The sequence below is a fragment of the Arvicola amphibius genome, chromosome 1, assembly GCF_903992535.2.
Source record: "Arvicola amphibius chromosome 1, mArvAmp1.2, whole genome shotgun sequence".
In the NCBI taxonomy this organism is placed as follows: Eukaryota; Metazoa; Chordata; class Mammalia; order Rodentia; family Cricetidae; genus Arvicola; species Arvicola amphibius.
In genome coordinates, this window is record NC_052047.1 from 21,089,486 (window position 1) to 21,111,173 (window position 21,688).

Sequence of the window (21,688 nt, forward strand, 5' to 3'; positions counted from 1 at the left end):
AAAAAAAAAAGACTTGCAATAGCTTGTCACCAACATCTTGAACACAAACAAATCTGATTCTCTTTGTTGTTCAAGTGTATAGGACACAAGAATTCTTACACCATTTAGATTGTATCACCTGATATAAATAACCCAGGTGTTATTTTACAGTGTATGGAAGATATGCAATTTTATGCAGATACTAAGCCATTTTATGTAAGGAATTTGGCTATGCCAGTTTTGCTATCATGGGACCATAGAATTGTTTTTCTACAGATATCAAATGTAAACAACTCCACAGGCTCACAAGTGCCTCCATTGTCTAGTTATAGTCATGCAAATTTTAGAAAATTGAAGGGAAAAGTACATTAACATAATACAAAGTAAATAAATTAGAACTTTAGTGTAGTCCATGAATTCAAAATAAAAGCAAGCCTTATTTTTATAATAGTTTCCAGGATTTCTGTGTCCTTACCACTTGCTTTGCTTGCCTATTCATAAGTAAGTATCTGTTTGGGCTCTGTTTCAATTTTTTTCATTGGAACAGCAATTTCATTTTGCTAGCTATGACACTAATATATCCATGCAGTCTTTGCTTTTTATCATAGAACAATTTTGATAACCTTTTCAGTTTAATAAGGTATCTTTCATCTTTTCTTTTATTTGCACTCAAATGAAAGTTTTGAAAGAGATATTGTCCAGAAGTTAGTGCCATTCTTTAGTGTATTCAAGATTTATAATTCACGTCTAGTTCCCATTTGAACTGCTATATTCTAGCATGCACAATGTTTGTAATAAAGTGCTGGCTTTTAAATTGAATTCATGTCTGTGAGCATACTATCTGAATTTTATTTAAGAGATGACAGAAAGAAGAACATAGTTTAATTTCCTCTGACTCTGAAGAACTTTATACATAATATCTGATAAAATTTTATTAGCTTAAATTATAGTGGCTTTTCATCAAATTTCACTATTATTCACAACATTTTTTTCATATTGGATATATCATACAGAATTTGCTAAAAATTTGACTTTGTTTAATTAGATAACATTGAAATAAATATTTATTTTTTTCCTATAAAGAATATAGCCTTCTCAATATCACAAAATATAACTGAAACTTTTTCTGGAATATTGGTAATGGTTAATAATCTCACTGCCTCTCTCTTCATGCTTGTTCTTTTTTACCCTGTTTCTCTCTGTGTTGTTCTTCCTTTCTTGTTTAGATAGGGTCTCATTACACTCTGTCTAGCTTCAACCTCATGGCAATTCTACTGCCGCATCCTCCCAAATGTTGGGTTAGAGATTTGCTCCAGCATGCTCAGCACAACAATATCTTTTCATTTCTATTAATGAGGTACATCATAGATTATAACTTAATAAATTCTTTTATGAAATTTATGTTATTATATGTTTTACAGTTTTTATTATCACTAGTCTTTTTTGACTCCTGATATATACATTGCTAGTAGAATTATAGCTAAAGAAACACAAGAATCTATATGTAACTATATAATTACATAACATACTCTATTATATAAACCTAGATATATGTTCACATACAATGCATAATTATATAAATATGTACATATATGAGCATGTAGGTACTTAGTCTTATATGTAACCAAGACTGGCTTTAAATTCATGATCCTCTTGACTCAGATTCAGTATTGCACACAGTAAGCTGAGCCTTTCTAGATCAATTAATTTAAATAAGGCAATCTTCAACAACCAGACCCACAGAAGAAAAAAGCAAGGAAAATCTCTCATTAAGATTCTGTTCTCAAGTAATTGCAAAATATGTCTAATTGGCATCTAAATCTATGTATCATAGGGCATAACATGTTCAATTTTTAATTTTAATGATGAAATTCAAGTTAATTGAGTTAATGAAGGAATTATTTGGCAAAAAAGAAAGAAAAATGGAAAAAAGTAGATACTGTCACTTATTTTTTTCAGTGAGTGGGACACTTCATATAGAATATGGAATAGGAGGCCAAAATTAAAAGTAGATTTAAAATGAATTACTTAATAAGAAAAATTGATTTTGCATATTTCTATTAAAGTCTGTTACTCAGTTCAAATTCAGAGGATATAACTCGAATGTTTTTCTAGTTTCAAATCTGTTACTTTTGTGTGTTTGTGGTAGATAAGTACCTAAAAGTATGATGAATATTGAAAATGTGAAAGTCACTGCCTCAGAATAACCATTATATATATATATATATATATATATATATATATATATATTCATTGAGATGCATAAAGTTTGGTACCAGGCAAATGTTTGTGTGAGTAACTACATTAATATGACTGTGGATGCTTTCATTTGCAAACTCATTACAATAAAATAATTGTTTAAAATTATTTTTTAAAATTATCTCTACATTTATCCATTTTCTTAGCTTTAAATGAACTCTTCTCAGCAAGATTAATTTGCAGCTATATATAGTTTGTTTTTAAGTTATTATCTATTAATATATTTCATTATCTCATGTATTTGATGAATGCTTATATATGTGACTCTTCAAATATTTAAAAAACCTATTTTCTAATACAAATCTACTTTTCATTTTTAGGTCTTTTTGGCTGAATACTCAGGACCTCTGCTAATATACATTTTTTTCTACTTGAGGAGCTCATACATATATGATGTGAGGGAGAGCTCTCGATGGCCTCGACACCCTGTGGTCCAGTAAGTGACACATGGGAACACAAAAGGTGACAGACAGATCCATAATGGTGATGGGATTACTTTTCCATAATTACTCTGTCAGATAAAGACACCAAGAGTTAAAAAAGTTAACCTAACTTTTGGACCAGTAGGTTTAGCCCTCAGCACAGTATAAGAGATCAATTTCTATGCATGGCTGAGTCATAGCTGCCCCTAGCATCAAGAAAATATGTTGAACTATACAAGTATAATGCATATATATATATGTATGTATATATATATATATATTTTCTAAGGTTCATAGTATAATTTTTACTAATTCATATAGCTTTTATAAAATAAATTTGAAGGACCTGGCATTGTGGAGCACACTTTAAATGCCAGCATGCTGGGGGAGGAAGAGGAAGGTTGATTTCTGTGAATTTTGAAGACAATCTCTTCTATATAATGAGTATCAGCACAGCCAGGGCTACAAGGAAAGATCCTAGCTCAAAAACAAGACCATTGGAAAACAACCAATTTGGATGACAGTGGATCAGTGAGATGACTCAGAGGACCAAGAGTCCAGCCCTTGGAGGCCTCTGTGCATTTTTGGGGGGTTCTGCTGCTGTCTTAAGGGTCAAGGTCAAGGTCACCACCAGGCTCTTTGAGGTACATACAAAAACAAGGAGTTCATTCCTGTCATCAAGGTGGGCCGCATGGTCAAGGATGTAAAGATCATGTCCCTGGAAGAGATCTGCCTGTAATCCCTACCCATTAAGGAATCCAAGGTTGTTGACATTATCCTGGAAACACCCTTAAAAGATGAGGGTCTAAACATCAGGAAGTCATGCTGATGTCTATGGTTCATGCTGCTCATGGAACCATGTGGAAGATCATGATCCATGCTGTTCCTGCTGTTATGGGGAAAGAAGCTTCTTTTGCAGTGGTATCAATAACAGTATACTCATAACTGAGAATGAGAAACATTGAAAGCTTCTATGACAGCAGCCTTCCCCCAGAGAAAAAGCAACAGTCCAGACAGGTCTGTGAAGAGATACTGAAGTGTAGCTCTTCACAGCTGACGACTTCTGGTGGCAGAGAATCAGAGTTGGGAGAGCACCCACTTATCTACAAGGGTTTGGCCACTAAGAGTTTGACCATGCTCCAATGAGAATATGGGCAACATAAATTGGACTTGGTGTACTTTTTATTTGAGGAGTTGGACATGAAGGTGACAGGTTACCCCTGGGAGGAAGGGGAAGGAGGTGTGAAAAAGGTGTTTGAAATTTGTGTGGAATTCTCAAATAATTAATAAAAATATTGTATTGGAAATAAGATAAAAAATGAGAGAGAGAGAGAGAGAGAGAGAGAGAGAGAGAGAGAGAGATACTGCCAGTGCAGAAGCAAATTACAAGCAGACCAGGTTCACAGCTTTTGCCACTATTGGGGACTATAATGGTCATGCTAGTCTTGGTGCTAAGTGCTCCAAGAAGGTAGCTACCAACATCAGAGACCACTATCTTGGTATCTTGCAAAGCTTTTTACCATGGCTGTCAAGAGAGGATTCTGCGGGAATAAGAATGGAAAATCTTACCCTATTCCATGAAGGGTGACAATCCACTGTGTCTCTGTGCTGGTCCCTACCCAAAGGCACTGCCATCTTCTCTTCTCCTATTCCCAAGAAGCTGCTGGTGGTGGCCATTATCGATGACTACTACACAGCGAGGGGTTGCGCTGCCACCCTGGGAAGCTTTGCTAAGGTCACATTTGATGTCATCTCCCAGACCTACAGCTATTTGACAACAGTCTCTGGAAAGAGACCAAGTTCACCAAATCATATGAGGAATTCACTGCCCATCTGTGAAAATCAACCAGAGTCTCAGTTCAGTCTCAATCCAGCTGTGACTACCACGTAGGACTTTTATACAGAAACTAAAAATTACAGTGAATTAAATCTGTTAAAACATAATAAGCTTGAATAATCTTAAATCATATTTTCTTAAATTCAGAATTTTCCTCATCCTAGCAGGCATTGGTTGAAACTCCCACTGCAGAAGATTTAAGTGTAGAACAATGAATTTTAGTTTGATTAAAGACAAAACTTTTTTTAAGGCACAAATGGTTAAGTGTTGCTCAGATAGGGGTAATAAGCAGTAGTAAACAACAAATACCACATGTCATGCAATTCAGAAACAGGAAAATATACTTGAAATTATAAAGTTGAGCATGACTTATACAATTAGCAATGTTGCATAGGGGCATAAGAAAGAGCTATTTATGAAAAAAATAGTTTTGCTGGATACTTTTAGTAAGTTCAACCCCCCAAAAAATGTAGTACTTGAATGATTTCTGTTGTTGTTTTTGTTAGTAGTAGGACAGTTATTAAAACATGCTATATAACTGTGGTCTTATTTGGAAACAATGCATGCCTTATTCCCTCTTCAGGTCTATCTCCGTGCCTCTCAAAAGAATGAATATTAAAAAGGAGGGGTTTCATTATTCAAAATACCACATTAAGAAGTGCTACAAGGAAAAAAAATAAAACTAAAAGTCAAATTCCATGACTTAGAAATATTCCAACTGAATTAAGCAAGAACATTGAGATCCTGTGGACACTTAGTCAAAATAACAAATTTGACCCTTACTGTTTCATCTTATAGATGTTGAGCTGCATCCTCGCTCAGGACTTATTGTCCTGATTCTCCACTGCACTTCTTCACAAAACTTGTTCTACCATGTCATTCCCAATTCCCATTCTCTCATTCTTCTCGATTATCTGTATTCCAAATATGATGTCAAAATATTCTCACTTAGAGTAATCAATCATTCCAAAGACTTCCATAAATCTTGCTAGATTGACTTGCTTCTAAACAATTTACTATTTTAAACTCTTACTATGATGATTTTGATAATTTTCCCTCACTTGAATTTAACTTCAACCATAGATGCAGTAAATTGTTGACATGGTGTGGCTTATAAGGCTCATTGATTATTTATGGCTCATTGGAATAATTTGAATGACCTGAATTATGAATCCATTATGTAGATGTTTACTTCACCTCTTTAACTACTGGGTCAGATTTCAACTAGTGAATATGACAACTGTTCTTTTTTGAAAGTGATTTGTGATCCAAAGTAGTTTAGTGCACTGTAAAAACAGAAGGCTGACTAATGTAGCCATTCACAGAGGAACAACAAGAAATTGATTCTTGGTAATAATAGCTTGTCAAGAGAGCTTTGAAATATTAATCGCTTCATTTAGAATAGAATATATAATTTATTTAGAGAGTGAGTTGAAGACCTTGGAAGAAGAAGGTAATGGCACTGGTATTTTAACACTGAATTCTAGAATGTATTGAATATACAGCACTGTGTGGAGGATGATCAATTTTAGTCTCAAGTGAACTGACTGTGAGTACTACTCTTAAACACATACATGTCTGATAAAATCTTAAACACATACATGTCTGATAGAATCTTAAACACATACATGTCTGATAAAATCTTAAACACATACATGTCTGATAAAATCTTAAACACATACATGTCTGATAAAATCTTAAACACATACATGTCTGATAAAATCTTAAACACATACATGTCTGAAAAAATCTTGGTAACAAATGCCACATGTTTTCCAAAGCACAAAAATGTAAAGCTTCTGCAAATAATTTTATTTAGTTACACAGATCTGAGCAGTTATCAGAGATTTTTGAAATGTTTTACCTGATTCAAAAGCAGGTGATCTCAAAGCAACATCACTTAAGAGCCCTCTAATTGGACTGAAGGCCCAGCAAGTAGAAGGAAATTTTGCCTGGTATTGTAAACGTTTTACTTAGTAATAGATGGTTATTTTTTCATGGTTTTTTTCATTCCTGTCACTACCACACACAGTATTTTTTTCAAAACAGCACTTGCTCTGATCACTAAACTAAACGTCTTATATTAAAAAGAATAAATGATATCTTAAAATGTTTAATCCACTCAATTGCTTTAAGTATATTATTTCTGAATGATGTTTATTTTAAGATTTTAAAGAACAATCATTTTTTATAAACATTTTACCTTTTACTTGCAATAAAATAGTTAAATATGTTAGCAGAAAATAAATTCTTTTAATTATATCCAGGAAAATTGGCCACACTAAAAGACATTTGATAATTACTTTCAAAATGCTAGTTATGTAAAAATGGCAAGAGGAGGAGACTTCAATTGCAAGGGAAACAAGCATCAGATGAGACAAATGTGGAAACATGTCAGGTAGACAAGTCAAATAAAGGATGCTTTATGAGAGCACAGAAAATGAAAGTCAAACCTTCTCAGTCTTACAGTAATTGCTAAGGACAACCAAACAATTAAAGGTAGTTTTGAATAATTCAAAACGTTAACTGCACACAATACAGGCATTGGATATTTTTTAAACTTGTTCATTATCTGCTTCAATCTTCAGACAGTTTCTTAAGAAAGCATTGTTAGTTATTATTTTTATTTCTCCTCGTAGGTTATATGGGTACAAAAAACTTTATGACTGATACGGAATGGTTCTTGTATCATCAGAAGCTAATTTTCATATATTTGTATTAGTTTAGTCAGTAAATAAAATTTGAAGTTGTTTAGAAAAATAAGTAAATAATATGGTTAATTAGCACTAAATAAAGTTTCTTGTTAAATGAGACATTGTGAAATACTTTAAAATTAAAATATTTGCTATAATCTACGCATATATAATTATAGATACATATCTATATGTATATGACCAGTAGCAGAAATAATATTACAGGGACAAGTATTTCCTGTCTGGATAATGACAAGAAGGAGGAGGGGCGTGGGTGTGGCAAGCCATGTGCTAAGCATATAATATATACTTGTCAGAAACCTTAAAAAGAACTGAACTTATAAAAGTCTCATAGTATCGTGTAAGTGCCTGTGCTTACTTATGGGTGCAAGGTCACCTGATACAGCCACAAGAATTTAAATCAGGGCCCTTCGAGGAACCACAACACAACCGAGGCTGTGGCAGTTTTATTGACAGCAATAGACATTTCATACATTTATCTGAAACAGAATATAATGGCAATTGCCAGCATGAGTACTGTTGTAGTTTCCAGGAAATAGTGAAGTTTGAAAGGCTTACAGTGTTCCCAAAATTAATATCTAAGACCAATTGTCCTGTCAAGCTTCTATAATTCCTTGACTCCTAAGAAAACATACTGAGAAACATTAAGTGGCCTGAATATTTCACTACCTGAGAGAATGCATTGGTCTCTTAGGAACTGGAAGGGACATTTTGTCCCAGGAGCCATAGACCCTAACCTAAAAAGGCTAGGACGCGTGCCCCTCAGGGCAGCTAAGTCAAGCCAACTCCATGGTTACCTACGGTATGGCAAGGAGCTTTCTGGAGAGCAAGTTAGTTGTTTATTAATTTCTTCCTTTTCTAGCTTGGCTTGCTTCTGCCATTGCATCCACTACATCCGACACCTTCTGGAAACGTTATTTGTCCATAAAGTCTCTGCAGGACACAGTCCTACAAAAAACTTGATAAAGGTGAGAACTGAGACATGTTATGTGGTTTTTTTTTTTTTTTTTTTTTTTTTTTTTTTTTTTTTTTTTTGACTAGGAAAAAAGCAAATAGTAATACATTGTGTTAGTTAGGGTTTCATTTCCTCTGGGGAGGGGACCTACTATGACTCAAAACAACGTGTGGAGCAAAGAGTTTATTTCACAGTCTATTTATTAGTATCACTGAGGGGCGGCCTGGAGACAGGAACTAGAGTAGTGGAGGTCAAGAGGGAGTTGTGCTGACTATTTTGATATTCCTTTTTTGTGTGCAGCCTGCTTGTTATGTGCCCAGGACCACCCAGACAGGAAGGCCATGAATCCCAATGACATGGGTTCGCCCATGTCAGTCACTCATTAGGAAACTCTCACTCAGGCTCGTCTATATTCAAATCTATTATAGAAACATTTTATCAATGTGTATTCTTTTTATGTAGATAACTCTAGCTTTTGTCAAGCTGAAAACAAGCAATCAACAACAAAACAGGACCATCTTCTGTATGATAATAACCTTTTCCTTAAAACTAGGTTTTTCTCTTCCTTAGTTGAGTTAGCATATATCAGACATTTTCTTTGAGTTTTATTTGAGCCTTACTCTTAGTTAACCGTCAGGGAAAGGTCTTTTTGGGGGGGAGGGGGAAGACCTTTTAAAAGCATAGTTTTAAGTAGATCATGCATGGAAATGTCTTCACTGTGAGCACTGACTCAGATTCCTTAAAACCATTTGAAAAGGGAAAAAAAACACAAAGTAATGTGTAGGTATAGCTGCCAGGGTGATGCTAGTATCTGCCATGTGAAAAAGGAAAAAAAAAATGTGTCCAATGTCAAGAAACTATGGAGAAAATGGGAAAGTTTTCAAAAATTGTATTGAAAACAGACACTAGGACAAACTACAATTCAAGTTTTCAGTTCAAGTTCAAATGTCACTTATCGTTCCACTGGAATTTTATTATTATTAAAATGCTAAGAAACTCTTACCACAAATACTCCTTTCATGAAAATATCTACAAAATACTCTTTATTGTTTCATTGTTTTAAATAAAAATGAATTGTAGAATAATTACACAGACTTGTCTTTGACCTATCAATTTGTAACAGTACAGAAAGTATGTTGTAGGCTCTTTGACCAAATCTGACACATTTTTTTTTTTTTTACAATCAGTCAACATATGCTTGTGTTAACTATGGTCACCATTGTTTTATTTAGTGTAAATACTTTGCTATAGGTCATTTCTCTTTGTTCATGAATATCTTCATGACAACGAATCATTCTTGATAAATAATTATAAATTGTAAATCTTTATTTGAACTTGGTCTCAAATACTCATTCATATAAAAACAAATCATGGCACTAAGTTATATGTTTACTCTCATAAAGCTACTAAGATGTAGCTTTAAACTCTGCCTTATGGTGGGAAGAAGCATTCCATATATTCAGTTCAGGTGCTTTATAAACATATGCTGCAATACCTTGTAGTTCTGTTGGAGAGACAAAGTCCTGGGGCCCCTCACTGACCTGTGGTACTGATGATAGGCTCAGCAGTGTCTTTGGTCCATTGTAGGCAGTCCATAGTCTGTGAGGACATTTCTGCATTGCCTGTATTATGAGCAGAAAGCAACATCGCACAGACTTCCTGCATTCCAGTTCTTTATTTTTAATTAAATAATTTATTTTTTAAAATTCTTTTTACATTCCACAGTTCTGCCTCCCACCGCTCCTCTAGTTCTCCCTCATCTTTCCTCTGCCCCAGCATGCCCCCTATCCACTCCTCCCAAGGGATTGACTTCCATGGTGAGTCAACAAAGTTGGCACATTAAGTTGGGACAGAACCAAGCCTTTCCCCACTGCATTAAGTCTGAGCATGGATTTCCATCATGGGGAATGGTCTCCAATAGGATATTTCATGCACCAGAAATAGATCCTCGTCCTACTGCAAGGTGCCTCGCAGATAGGCTAAGCTTCATCACTGTCTCCCACATATGGAGGGCACACCGATATGATTTGCTAAAGGATGCGAAGGCAGGAAGATCACAAGTTTGAGGCCAGCCTAGCCTACACATATTTAAGGATTATACTTTCAGGGATCATTTCTATAGCTTGTTACCTTCAGTTTCTACATTCTCAATACCCAAGTGTCAGTGTAAGTAAATTTCTGAGACTTAGAAGACACGCTATAAATATCTTGTTCAGAGACAAGCCAATCAAGTCTTTGTAATCTTTCATATTCATCTCAAAGAGAAGCTTTTCTGAGTAAGGGCATAGCATTTGTCTGAGGGTAGAAATATAAATGTTTAGAAATCAGCACTGCACCATGGCAACTTAGTTAAAAACTATATTAAATTCACCTAGAGGGCTTAGGACTTCCTCAGGTACCAGTTTTTGACCAGGTGTACAGTATCAGGCATGAATTCTTAAGACTGTAGACTGATTCTGCGGAAAGGCAGTGATTTTCTTCAGTTTCGTGCCCACCATCATTATGACACTGATGATCCTGTTTAATCTCAGTGACTTTTCAAAAAGAAATAAACAAACAAAAGTAAAAAATATTTAGACAGGGAAGAGAAGGGGACTTAGATGAAATAGTATGTGCATCTGTGGGAGAGAGATTAAGAGGGTGAAGCGTTAAAATAAACAGTAGCACTTTATACAGGTAAGAAATTTTCAAAGAACTAAACCAATGAAAATCATTTTCAAATGCTAAAGTGAACGAGTAAATGTAGGGGTATGTTAAAAATAATGTACTGCATAATGTATCTTATATAACTTTTGTTTTTTCTTCTTTGTAGGGATGTGCATTTTATTGGGGATTTACTTCTTGGATTGCTTATTATATTAATCACCCAAGATATACACCACCATGTATGTGCAATTTCTTTTTAATTAAACCCATGCTAAATTATCAACATCCATGCTTTGTTATTGATTCCATAAAAAATTGAATGTCTTATCTTAACAGAAAAATGAACAAAAATATCAATTTTCAATTTCTACCATAATTTACTAAAATTTCATGTAGGCTTGAAAGACAAAATTTGACTGACATAGATATTTTCTCTCTCTCCAGGAACTCTTTATTGCTTCAAAAACATAAGTACTGAACTGATAAAAGCAAAAAGTATAACCACTGAGTTATTAAGGAAAGTATAACCACTGAGTTATTAAGGCTACTAAGAAAGGAAGAATGAGTTTTCCCAAGGAACGAATCCCCTGATAGTCTACAGGTGGACAGCCTTAAACACCTGGGTATACAAGCAGCACTAAATAACTCTAGGCTATGTGTATATGTAAACATTATAACTACATACACAATATATTGTATAGCATATATGTTGCTATACAGGGTTAAAGTATCTAATATCTATTGTTTACGGTATATGTTTGTGTATGGATATTGTCTTAGTCAGGGTTTCTATTGCTATTACATGAGTCCATGACCAAATAAACTCTTTTAAAGGACAATATTTAGTTTGGAGGTCTACAGTTCAGAGATTCCATCCATTTTCATCATCCTGTGCCATGACAAATTGAGGCAGACAGCGTTCTGGAGTGGCAGCTGACAGCTCTACACCTTGTATAGGCAACAAGAAGTGATCTGAGCTGAGACACTGGGTCTGGTTTGAACATAAATGAGACCCCCAAAGTGCACCTCCACTGTGACACACTTTCTCCAGCAAGGCCACGCCCACTCCAACAAAGCCATGCCTCCTAATAATGCCATTCTTCAAACAGCTTCATTTCACTCCCTGACCACCAAAGACTTGGAGCCATATCATAATGCAAAAATGGAATTAGCCAAGTGTCAAAAGTCCCCATCGTCTATCAGAGTCTCAAAAATGTTTAAAATAAACATGTTTAAATAATCCAAAATCTGTTCTGAAATTCATGCAATTTCTTACATGTAATCCCCTATAAATGCAAAAAAAAAAAGATCACATATTTTCAACATGTAAGGGCACAGGATTTTCATTACATTGGAAAACACAGGGAAAGGAGCATTTGGTGGAAACACCGATGAGAGCAATATCAAAAACCAGGTGTGAAAATTCCAAACACTGCACTTCGTGTCTGCTGTCAAAGCATGCCTCAGACCCCTACTATTTTCAGCTTTGCTGAGTGCAGCATAATTCTTTCTCTTGGGCTGGTTCCACTCCTTGCTAGCATCATTCTTGGCAGGTATCCCATGAGTCTGGAAATCCAGGTTTCTTCATACAGTGGCCTTTTGGGGCCTTCTTTCAGTGACACCCCTGGCCTAAACAGTGAGCCTTCCCTCCCTCAGCCGTGGCCTGTGCCTTGTGCGTGGAGACAGCGTTTAATATAAATTATCACGCAGTGGCTTTTCTTGCTGAAATTCTTTATATTTTCCCTTTACACGCCTCAGATTGACTTCAAGTCCCCACACACCCTATCGTTTGGCACCCACGTGGATAACTGAATCCACAGAAAGCTTGAGAAAGCTTGGGAAAGAATAGAGTAAAGCATGTTTTCTTGGTAGCAGCAATTTCTCGGGTCTGGCTCTGCTTGCAAGAGGCAAGAAGCGCTCTTATCTAAGAGAGGCTTCCTGACTCAGCTTTAGCTGCAAAACCCAGCAGCTCTTTTAGGAGGTCCTACTACGAAACACTTAAATGGTGTTGATGGGAAGCTGAGCACATGTTTTTCGGTTTTCGGCCTGGAACTGGTTGGGACAAAAAGCAGGCCTGCCCACGGCTCCTCACTACAGAATGGCGTCCATAAACTGCTTTCCTTAGTCACAGAGAAATATTCTATAACCCCCATTTTCTTTTCTACCTGTAGAGCCAGCACCATGTGACCCACGTTGACAATTTCCATTATTGTTGGGACTGGAACATACCCTTCTTGTTTATATACAGCTTTCTGTTCTCCAAGCTTACCTTCCCTACCTAAGCTTGGCTGTCCTGAAACTTGCTCTGTAGACCAGGCATTAAAGGCCTACACCACCACACCTGCCTCTAAGTGCTTCTTTAATTTCTTTTTGTAAGTGGGAATTTTAACTTGGTGGGATCTCGCCATGAGGTCTTTTTATTCCATTCCTTAATCTCTTTATCTCCTTGAACACAACACTTAGCTCCATTCTACTCCCTGGTGTTCCTATTCTCTTCACATTTTACATTTTGCAATTTGCCTTGCTCTGCTTGCTCCTTTTCATTATAAATCTTCATTAAAGTTACCACTGTTAACAATACTACAGAGTCTATACTAGACTGTTTTGAGATTTCCACTGCCAAATTAATTAATCCAAAACACTTCATTGTAGCCTCGGGCAAACTCTTCAGACAATGGCGAAAGGTAGATGCTTTCTCCACAAAAATATCACAGGAATGATCTCTAGGCAACATTTTAAATTCCTCTCCTTTGAAACCTCGTATGCCAGCTCCTAAAAACCGAAATCTTTTTCAGCACCATTGTCTTCCATAACCATACTAGTGTGGCCTATTAAGCAGTGTTTAAAGAATCAGACTGCTCTCCTAAATCAAAGCACCAAAGTACACATTCCTCCAAATGGAAGTACGGTCAGGCCTATGACAGCAACACCCACGTCCCTCGTACCAACTTCTGTCTTATTCAGGGTTTCCTTTGCTGTGAGAAGACACCGTAATCAGGAAAACTCTTATAAAGAACAGCATTTAATTGTGTGCCTTACAGTTCAGAGTTTCAGTCCTTTGTCATCTTGGTAGTACATGGAAGCAGGCCGGCAGACATGGTGCTGGGGAGGTACTGACAGTTATACATATTACACAGGCAACCAGAAGTAGTCTGAGCCACTGGGTGTGGCTTGAACATACATGAGTCCACCTTCACAGAGACACACTTCCTCCAATGATTCCACACCTTCTAATAGTGCTACTCATGACACAACATTATTTCAAACCACCACATATACAATATTATGTGTGTATATGTCATGTAAAAAAATATATGTATATGACCTCCACATGCGCATGAGTTAGTATACACCCTTCAACAAAGAAATATATTTAAAATAATAAAAAAATTTTAAAAGCTCTGTCTTCTTCGCTTGTTTTTATGATAAATACAGCATTTATAACAATACAGACTACAAAGCACACAATATTTATATAATTAAAATATAAATATTAGCAGTACATGATAAAAGAAATATGATCATTTTCATTACATTGTTAAACAGCAAAATTGATATTGCAAGGTGTACTATTTCCTGAGCAATGTTATATATATATACATACATATGTGTATATTTTTATATATATATATAAGAATGAAACTTAGCAATGCATTCTTAGGAAAACGAGAACTTAGCAAGATGCATTCTACTTTAAAAGTTCTTAGTAAAACATATTGATTTTACATTTCATTCATTTAAAATATTATTAGAATCCAAAGAAAAGCAAACACATGAGTAAACAGCAATAATTTATATATTTTAGATTTCAAATGTGCAATATTAAAATTAAAAAGCAGGGGCTGGAGAGATGGCTCAGCGGTTAAGAGCACTGCCTGCTCTTCCAAAGGTCCTGAGTTCAATTCCCAGCAACCACATGGTGGCTCACAACCATCTGTAATGAGGTCTGGTGCCCTCTTCTGGCCTTCAGGCATACACACAGACAGAATACTGTATACATAATAAATAAATAAATAAAAAAAAAAAAAGAAAAAAAAATAAAATTAAAAAGCATATGCCAATCTTTTTAAATACAGGACTCATGGATCCTGAAAAAAATGTCTGTACAGTGTCTTCAGTATAATGATCTAATAAGAAAGCTTACTTATATCCCATCTGCTTTTTCTTCTTTACAGCATTTGGAAACAGACAAATAATAATATCTGCTATCAATTTCCTGGTATGTATTATAAGTGTTGTTTATTGATATTTTAAATTTTGATTAAAAAAAAGAATATGAAAATGCATCATAAGGATAATTTGCATGTATAAAATGTGTTTAATTATGTAGAAAATATCAATTTCATAGTACATATATTTTACACAAATACATACAAATTGGAGTAAAACATAAACTTTAAATAATTTACTGAAAAGTTGCTATATATTCCTATCAAAATTCTGCAGTGTAAAATTAGGATCCATGATTCTTATCATATATACATTTATGAATTTACACACTTCTAAATTCAAACATTTTCATAAGTATAATAGATAAATATCAAAAAATTCATTAAGTTATTGACTTACTGATTCAGTATGAAGAAAAAGTTTGCATCTGTTTGATTTAATTAGTGGAAGCAAGTATTAATCCAGGGATTGACTCTTTCTAAATTGTTCTCACCATTCTTTCCTTCCCCATCATTTCATGTAGAAAACATGCTTATTTATTGAATTAATAGATATACAAATTTATACAAGCACATGAGTCTTTCTTTTTCTAATTAATCACTACAGTAAACAGAGTACTTATATGTTTATGTTAACTTTATTCTCGTGACAAATAATGTTAGGTTTTATCTTATAGGTGACTATGTTGGCACATAGTAGGATGCCTTTATTTACTCTATAATATTGCATATTATATACTTTTAGAAATAGTTAATATTGGTGAAATACATTAAAACATTTAATTTTTATAGTTGTGCATGGTCCAGGCAGAATGACTCTGCAGCTTCATTTTTTTTGTAATGTTTCATGATTACTCAGAAAATTTTGGCAGAGTGAATAGTTGGTTCACAAAAAACAAACAAATAAGCAAAAACAAATACTTCAACTCTTAACTTTGACCTCTGATGGGTTCTTTTGTTGTTCTCTGATTGTTGCTCTGATTTTCCTCGTTCCTCACTGCACTCCTCTGATGTCTGCACCATGTTTACAATCTCATTTTGGTTTGATTTGCACCACTACCTTATTGTCCTGTTGTTGAGTTATTAATTTTCTCCAATGTGCTGTAACCATGTACTAATTTTCCCCTTTTCATCAAATAAGAAAGGAACATGCAAACATAAAATTTAAAGTTAGAGCCTTTCTAAATTTTTTATCAAAACTATATTATAACTTGAAATGATTTGTTTTTCTATTTATGCCAAATATTAATGTCTCCATATACATTTATCAATGCTATTTGAAGTACAGCCTTGGAAAAATTAAGCAAAGTCCGGGAACCTAATGTGTACTCAAGCAGTGCTTGTAACAGTAATAAAATCCAGTAGAAATGTGGTAGAGAAAAGTCTGGTGACTATGATTTCACATGTCTGAGCAGGTGACAGTTATTTTCTGTTTCGATTGTATGAAGATTCAATGACTTTTTGAAAACTGAGATCTCTAGATTTAAAGATGAGTGTTAAGATTGTAGTAGGAGGTGGCTTGTTTGTTTCCCAGCCGCTTAGACTCCTGAAATAACCACACAGAAACTATATTAATTAAATAACTGCTTAGCTCTAACTTCTTATTGGCTAGCTTTTATATCTTAATTTAACCCATTTCCACTAATCTGTGTATCACCACGTGGTTGTGGCTTACCGGAAAGGTTCGCGTCTGTCTTAAGGTGGCTCCAAGGATTCTCTAAACTCAGCCTTCCTTCGTTCACCATTCAGTTTAGTTTTCCCCACTTAGCTCTTAATTATGGCAGGCCCAAGACAGTTTCTTTATTAACCAGTGGTATTAACAGCATACAGATGGATTTCAAACAGAAAAGAATGACTTTGTTTGTAAGCAGAGATAATATTGGAGACATTTTATAATCCTTCTTATTAATGATGGATGCTTACCATATGGATTTAAATTTTGCAAACATTTACAAACATTTGTAGTAACAAATGTTTGCAAAATTTAAATCCATAAGAATTCTCTGGACCATTATTGCTTGCAGGAAGTTCAATGATGATATGTCTCATTTGCAAACTATCATTTGCTGCTAAGGAAAATTACATTAATTGCTTTTAATTTTATTTGCACATTTTTATATTCCCTATTACTTTATTAAAGTTGGTGTTTGTTTCTGTTGCTTAGTAGAACAGACCATTACCTGTTAACACAACAAACAATGTGAATGCTATTACAGCTGTTTGATCACTCATTGCTTTATTATATACTATAATTTATCCTTTAGCTCCCTGTAACTTATTTCCACTGAAACTTTGTTACCTAGTACTTTAAGAAAAATATCATAAGCTACACAGAATGATCAAAAATACATATAAAGCTTAAACTAAAGACTTCTAATGAAATGCTTATTTAGATTTTACTATATGGATGTTATAGTCTGTGAAGTACCTTATTACCTGCTTTTTAAAACTTTAAATAAAATTTTGATCTCTTAAATGTGTGCAAGAATCACACTCAAATCAAGAAAAAAGAGAATATGACTTGGAAAAACATATAGATTATATATGTAAGATTTTCTCTTCCTACAAAATATATTCTAAAGTCCAAATGCATTTTTATCTGTTCTAAATTTTTGAATGCGCTGAGTATTAATGTTTTCTTATTTCACAACTATCTTCATCTTCTAAAACTAAACTGCTTTAAAAGCTACAAATCAAAGCAAATAATCAAAATTCTAAAACTGCTTTGCATAAATAATAACAACACATCTTTTAAATTGCATTTCAACTCGCCTTTGCTTTCGTTCAGTAAAGGCTTACCAGTCTATGAACAGTTAACATTTCCTTGACAAAGAATGTTCCCTTAAATTCTCTGTTTCTTTAGTGATTAGCAAAATGGAAAGAAAACAAAACTTCAAGCAAGTTTGCTAAGTTTTCAAATAACTCTATTCTAGTTTTGCTCTGTTTCTAGTATCAACATTTGTTATCTGAATTTTCTCTCCTTGTCATGAAAAAATGCAAATACCCTTGAAATAGAAAGCTGTTTGTATCTGGTATTATGTTTTTCAAGTGAAACCACAGAAGGGCTTTAAGCATATAAGAGGTAAGACTTGATTAGAGAAGAGGATATGTAGATTCGTATATCACAGTTTGTAATAAAAAGTGGAGAACTAGTGCTTGCTATGGTAAGTCAGAAAGACCATAAATGGGCTTTTGGATATTAGATATGTACTGATATATAGCAAACATCACGAACAGCCTTTGCCTTGTTTTATTTTCAGTGTAGTTATGATTTTAATAAATGCATATATTTTACCCTTTTCCTTGCTGAAGCTTAAGTTAAAATTTAAGGATCTGTCATTTGTTTTTAATACCTTCTTAAATTCCCTGAAATAACTTATATATGTAATAACCAGATTGCATATGACACTATGCGTATAGTCCATAGAAACCAATGATTTCAATTGGAATTAATTTTTCTTTGCAAAGAAAAAAAATAATTTTAAATAAACTGTAGGAGAAAACTACAAAATAAAATAAATATATAGATTATATTTGATATCTTTTAATTTAATGAAATTACAATTTTACTAAAACTCACTAATAGAAAGAGTAATAATTTAAATCGGTCATTATCAACTTTCTTAAGGCTGCAACCCTTTAATATTGTTCCTCATAAAATCAATTCATTGCTAATTTACCACTGTAATTTTGCTAGTGTCATGAATTATTATGCATATATCTGATAGTCACGATGTCTGGTATGAGACACCAAAAGGGATTAAGACCCAGGATGGAGAACTCCTTGTTTAATTAAAAGCAGTAACTACTATGTGAACATAAAGCTCGTATTTTTTAAGCTACCTAATAACAAAGCCAATGAAGAAAAAAGTCTCACAAGTAGGTGTTGGGTCATTAATTAGTCTACAATCAGTTCATGTTATTTACCATCTGCCTTCTCAAAACTCAATGTCTGATATTAAATGGTCACAAAATAATTTGTGAAAACTCTATGGATTTAAGGTTGATGTATTATTAAAACTGTGATAATGAAGTAGATTATAGAAGCAAAAATAATAACTCTAATTCATTCAGAAAGTTCACAAATACATTAATGCCTTATACTTTATTGACCAAAGTTTTTTCTCCAATAGTCAAAACATATAAAACAAATTCAAACAAACAACTTAAGATGATTTAATTTAAATCACGCAATTGAAATAGTATATGAAATTTATATAAAATCATGTTGAAGTATTTATTTTTCAAAAGTAAACATTCATTTATTTTTATTTATAACAACAAAACACTTTAAAAATATTATTGAAACAATGCATATGAACAGATTATCTAAAAATTCAAATATATACTAACAGGTTTGAAAAATAAAAGTATACAAATTAATAATTGTAAACATAGTATTTAATTAATTTTTTTTATTTTAAAAAATGCATCTTTTCTTATACATAACAATTCCAGTTCCCTCCCCTCCTCCTGCTTCTTTACTTTCCCCTACCCCACCCCTATCCACTCCTTAGAGAGAGTAAGTCTTTCTCTGAGGAGTCAAAAAGTCTAGCACATCACTTTGATATGCTAGGTCCAAGGTTATACCTAGGCTGAGTAAGGTTTCCCTCCAAAGAGAATAGTCCAACAACTGATGGAATCAGATGCAGAGATCAACATCTAAGCACTGGATTGAGCTCCCAAAGCCAAGTCAGAGAGAGAAAGGATCTATTGAGCAAAGGGATCAAGAGCATAATTAATAGGGGTACCTACTGAAATAGCATACCCGAGCAAATAGGAGCTCACTGACTCCAGACTGACAGCAGGGGAACCAGAATAGGACCAAACTAGACTCTCTAAATGTCAGTGACTGTTACATGATTGGGGCAACTATGCGACCACTGTCAGTGGACCAGAATTTATCCCAACTATAAAGATTTAAGAATATATCAATCTAAATTGTCATAAATATCAGTTGTTGATATTGAAATAGTATAATAATGACTTATTTTAACGGAAGATATGTAGACATAGTTTTCCCATCTTATACATATTATAAACAACTATCTATTTTATTATACATACAATCCATGTTCCAACTCCCTCCCCCCTCCCATTCCCCCTACTTACCCAGTACCCCAACCCCAACCCCTCCTCAGAGAGGTTTCAAAGAAAATTGAGAATCAATCTACCTCAGGACCTTGCAATGCCACTCTTAGGCATGTTCCCCAAAATGCTCAATCATACTAAAAAGGCATTCATTTAGCTATGTTCATAACAGCATCACAACCTAAATGCCCCTCAACTGAAGAATGGATAAAGAAAACATGGCACATTTACACATTAGAGTACTACACAGTGGGAAAAAAAAAGACAACTTGAATTTTGCATGCAAATGGATGTAACTAGAAAACACCATTCTGAGTGAAGAAACCCAGACCCAAAAAGTTGAATATGGTATGTACTCACTCATTAGTGGATACTAGCTATAAACAAAGGATATTGAGCCTATACTTCATGATCCTAGAGAAGCTAAGTAACAAGGTAAACCATAAGAAAACATATGTAGATCTACCTGGAAAGTCGAAATAGACAAGATCACCTGACAAAATTGGGAACATAGGGGTGGGGGAAGAAGAGAGAGTGAAAGGGGAAGAGAAAGGGAGCAGGGAAGGGATGAGGAATACCTAACATGTTCTGTTTGTAGATAGATCATTCATTATATAATGTAAAAATGAGTTTTTGATAGACATTTTCATCTTCATTTGTTCTGGTTTTCTTGTCATTTCTTTTTGATTTTTCTCCTCTCTTTTTTTACAACACCAATATTTTAGTGACAAAGACATAATCCTAATCAGCAAACAATAAGCACCTTCACTCCAGCAATTCTGTATATGTCTTTCTTATTTCATATTCATCCATATAGTAGCTGAATAAAATAGATTATTAAACAATTTTCTAATATTATTAAGTTGAATAATGAACCTATCATTAAGTTACAAATGGCTAAATTTCCTAATGTGGATTTTATCAACTCACAGAATAATAACTATTAATATTACTTTGAAATCAATTCAAATGTAAATGCCATTAAAATTTCTGCTTATTATCCATAATAGTCACACTGACTTCATTTTTAGAGTTTAACTTTTATTTATACGAGAACATTTAAATACTAATAGTGTTAAATCACACCTAACGATGGCCGTCAAGACACTGTCACCACAATGTGGAATGAACTGGTTAGCCTTTGATGATGCTACTCTGTACCAATTAAATCCATTGTTTGCTTTTACAATTTTTTATCTGCTACTTACCTATCCAAACTGCTCATCATTAACTTGGTTATGCTTCATTTGCTGTGTTTTAAATCACTGTAAACTCAACTAATGAAAATGAGGAATTAACCACGCCATACCCTCGATGCTGTGCTGTATTGCAATCAACTCACAAACTAAGCTGGAAACCAACTGAATATTGAACCATGATCTTTGCACTAAAAACACCGCTCTTGTGTTAATGAACTGAGAGTGTATATTATTTTAAAGTCTATCTTTAATAATATGTATAATAACTTCATGATAATGAAAACTGTCCAGAAAACATGAAGAAAGCAGATAGCATTGGCAAATTAATACAGACATTTGAACCTGGTTATCAACATAGTAAAGATTATCTTCAGAACTTTTATCTTGCTGTAACAAAGTATTGATGTCTATACAAGC

The 21,688-nt window shown here is 34.0% G+C and overlaps 1 protein-coding gene across 1 annotated transcript in view; it reads left to right on the top strand.

Moving 5' to 3' along the window:
* Positions 1 to 21,688, top strand: part of Tecrl (trans-2,3-enoyl-CoA reductase like) — a 74,064-nt gene that overhangs the window by 41,544 nt on the left and 10,832 nt on the right. The window contains exons 5-8 of the mRNA XM_038315738.1: positions 2,559 to 2,674; positions 8,074 to 8,179; positions 10,979 to 11,051; positions 14,988 to 15,031. Of these exons, the coding sequence (XP_038171666.1) occupies positions 2,559 to 2,674; positions 8,074 to 8,179; positions 10,979 to 11,051; positions 14,988 to 15,031 (339 nt within the window). The remainder of the gene's footprint in view (positions 1 to 2,558; positions 2,675 to 8,073; positions 8,180 to 10,978; positions 11,052 to 14,987; positions 15,032 to 21,688) is intronic.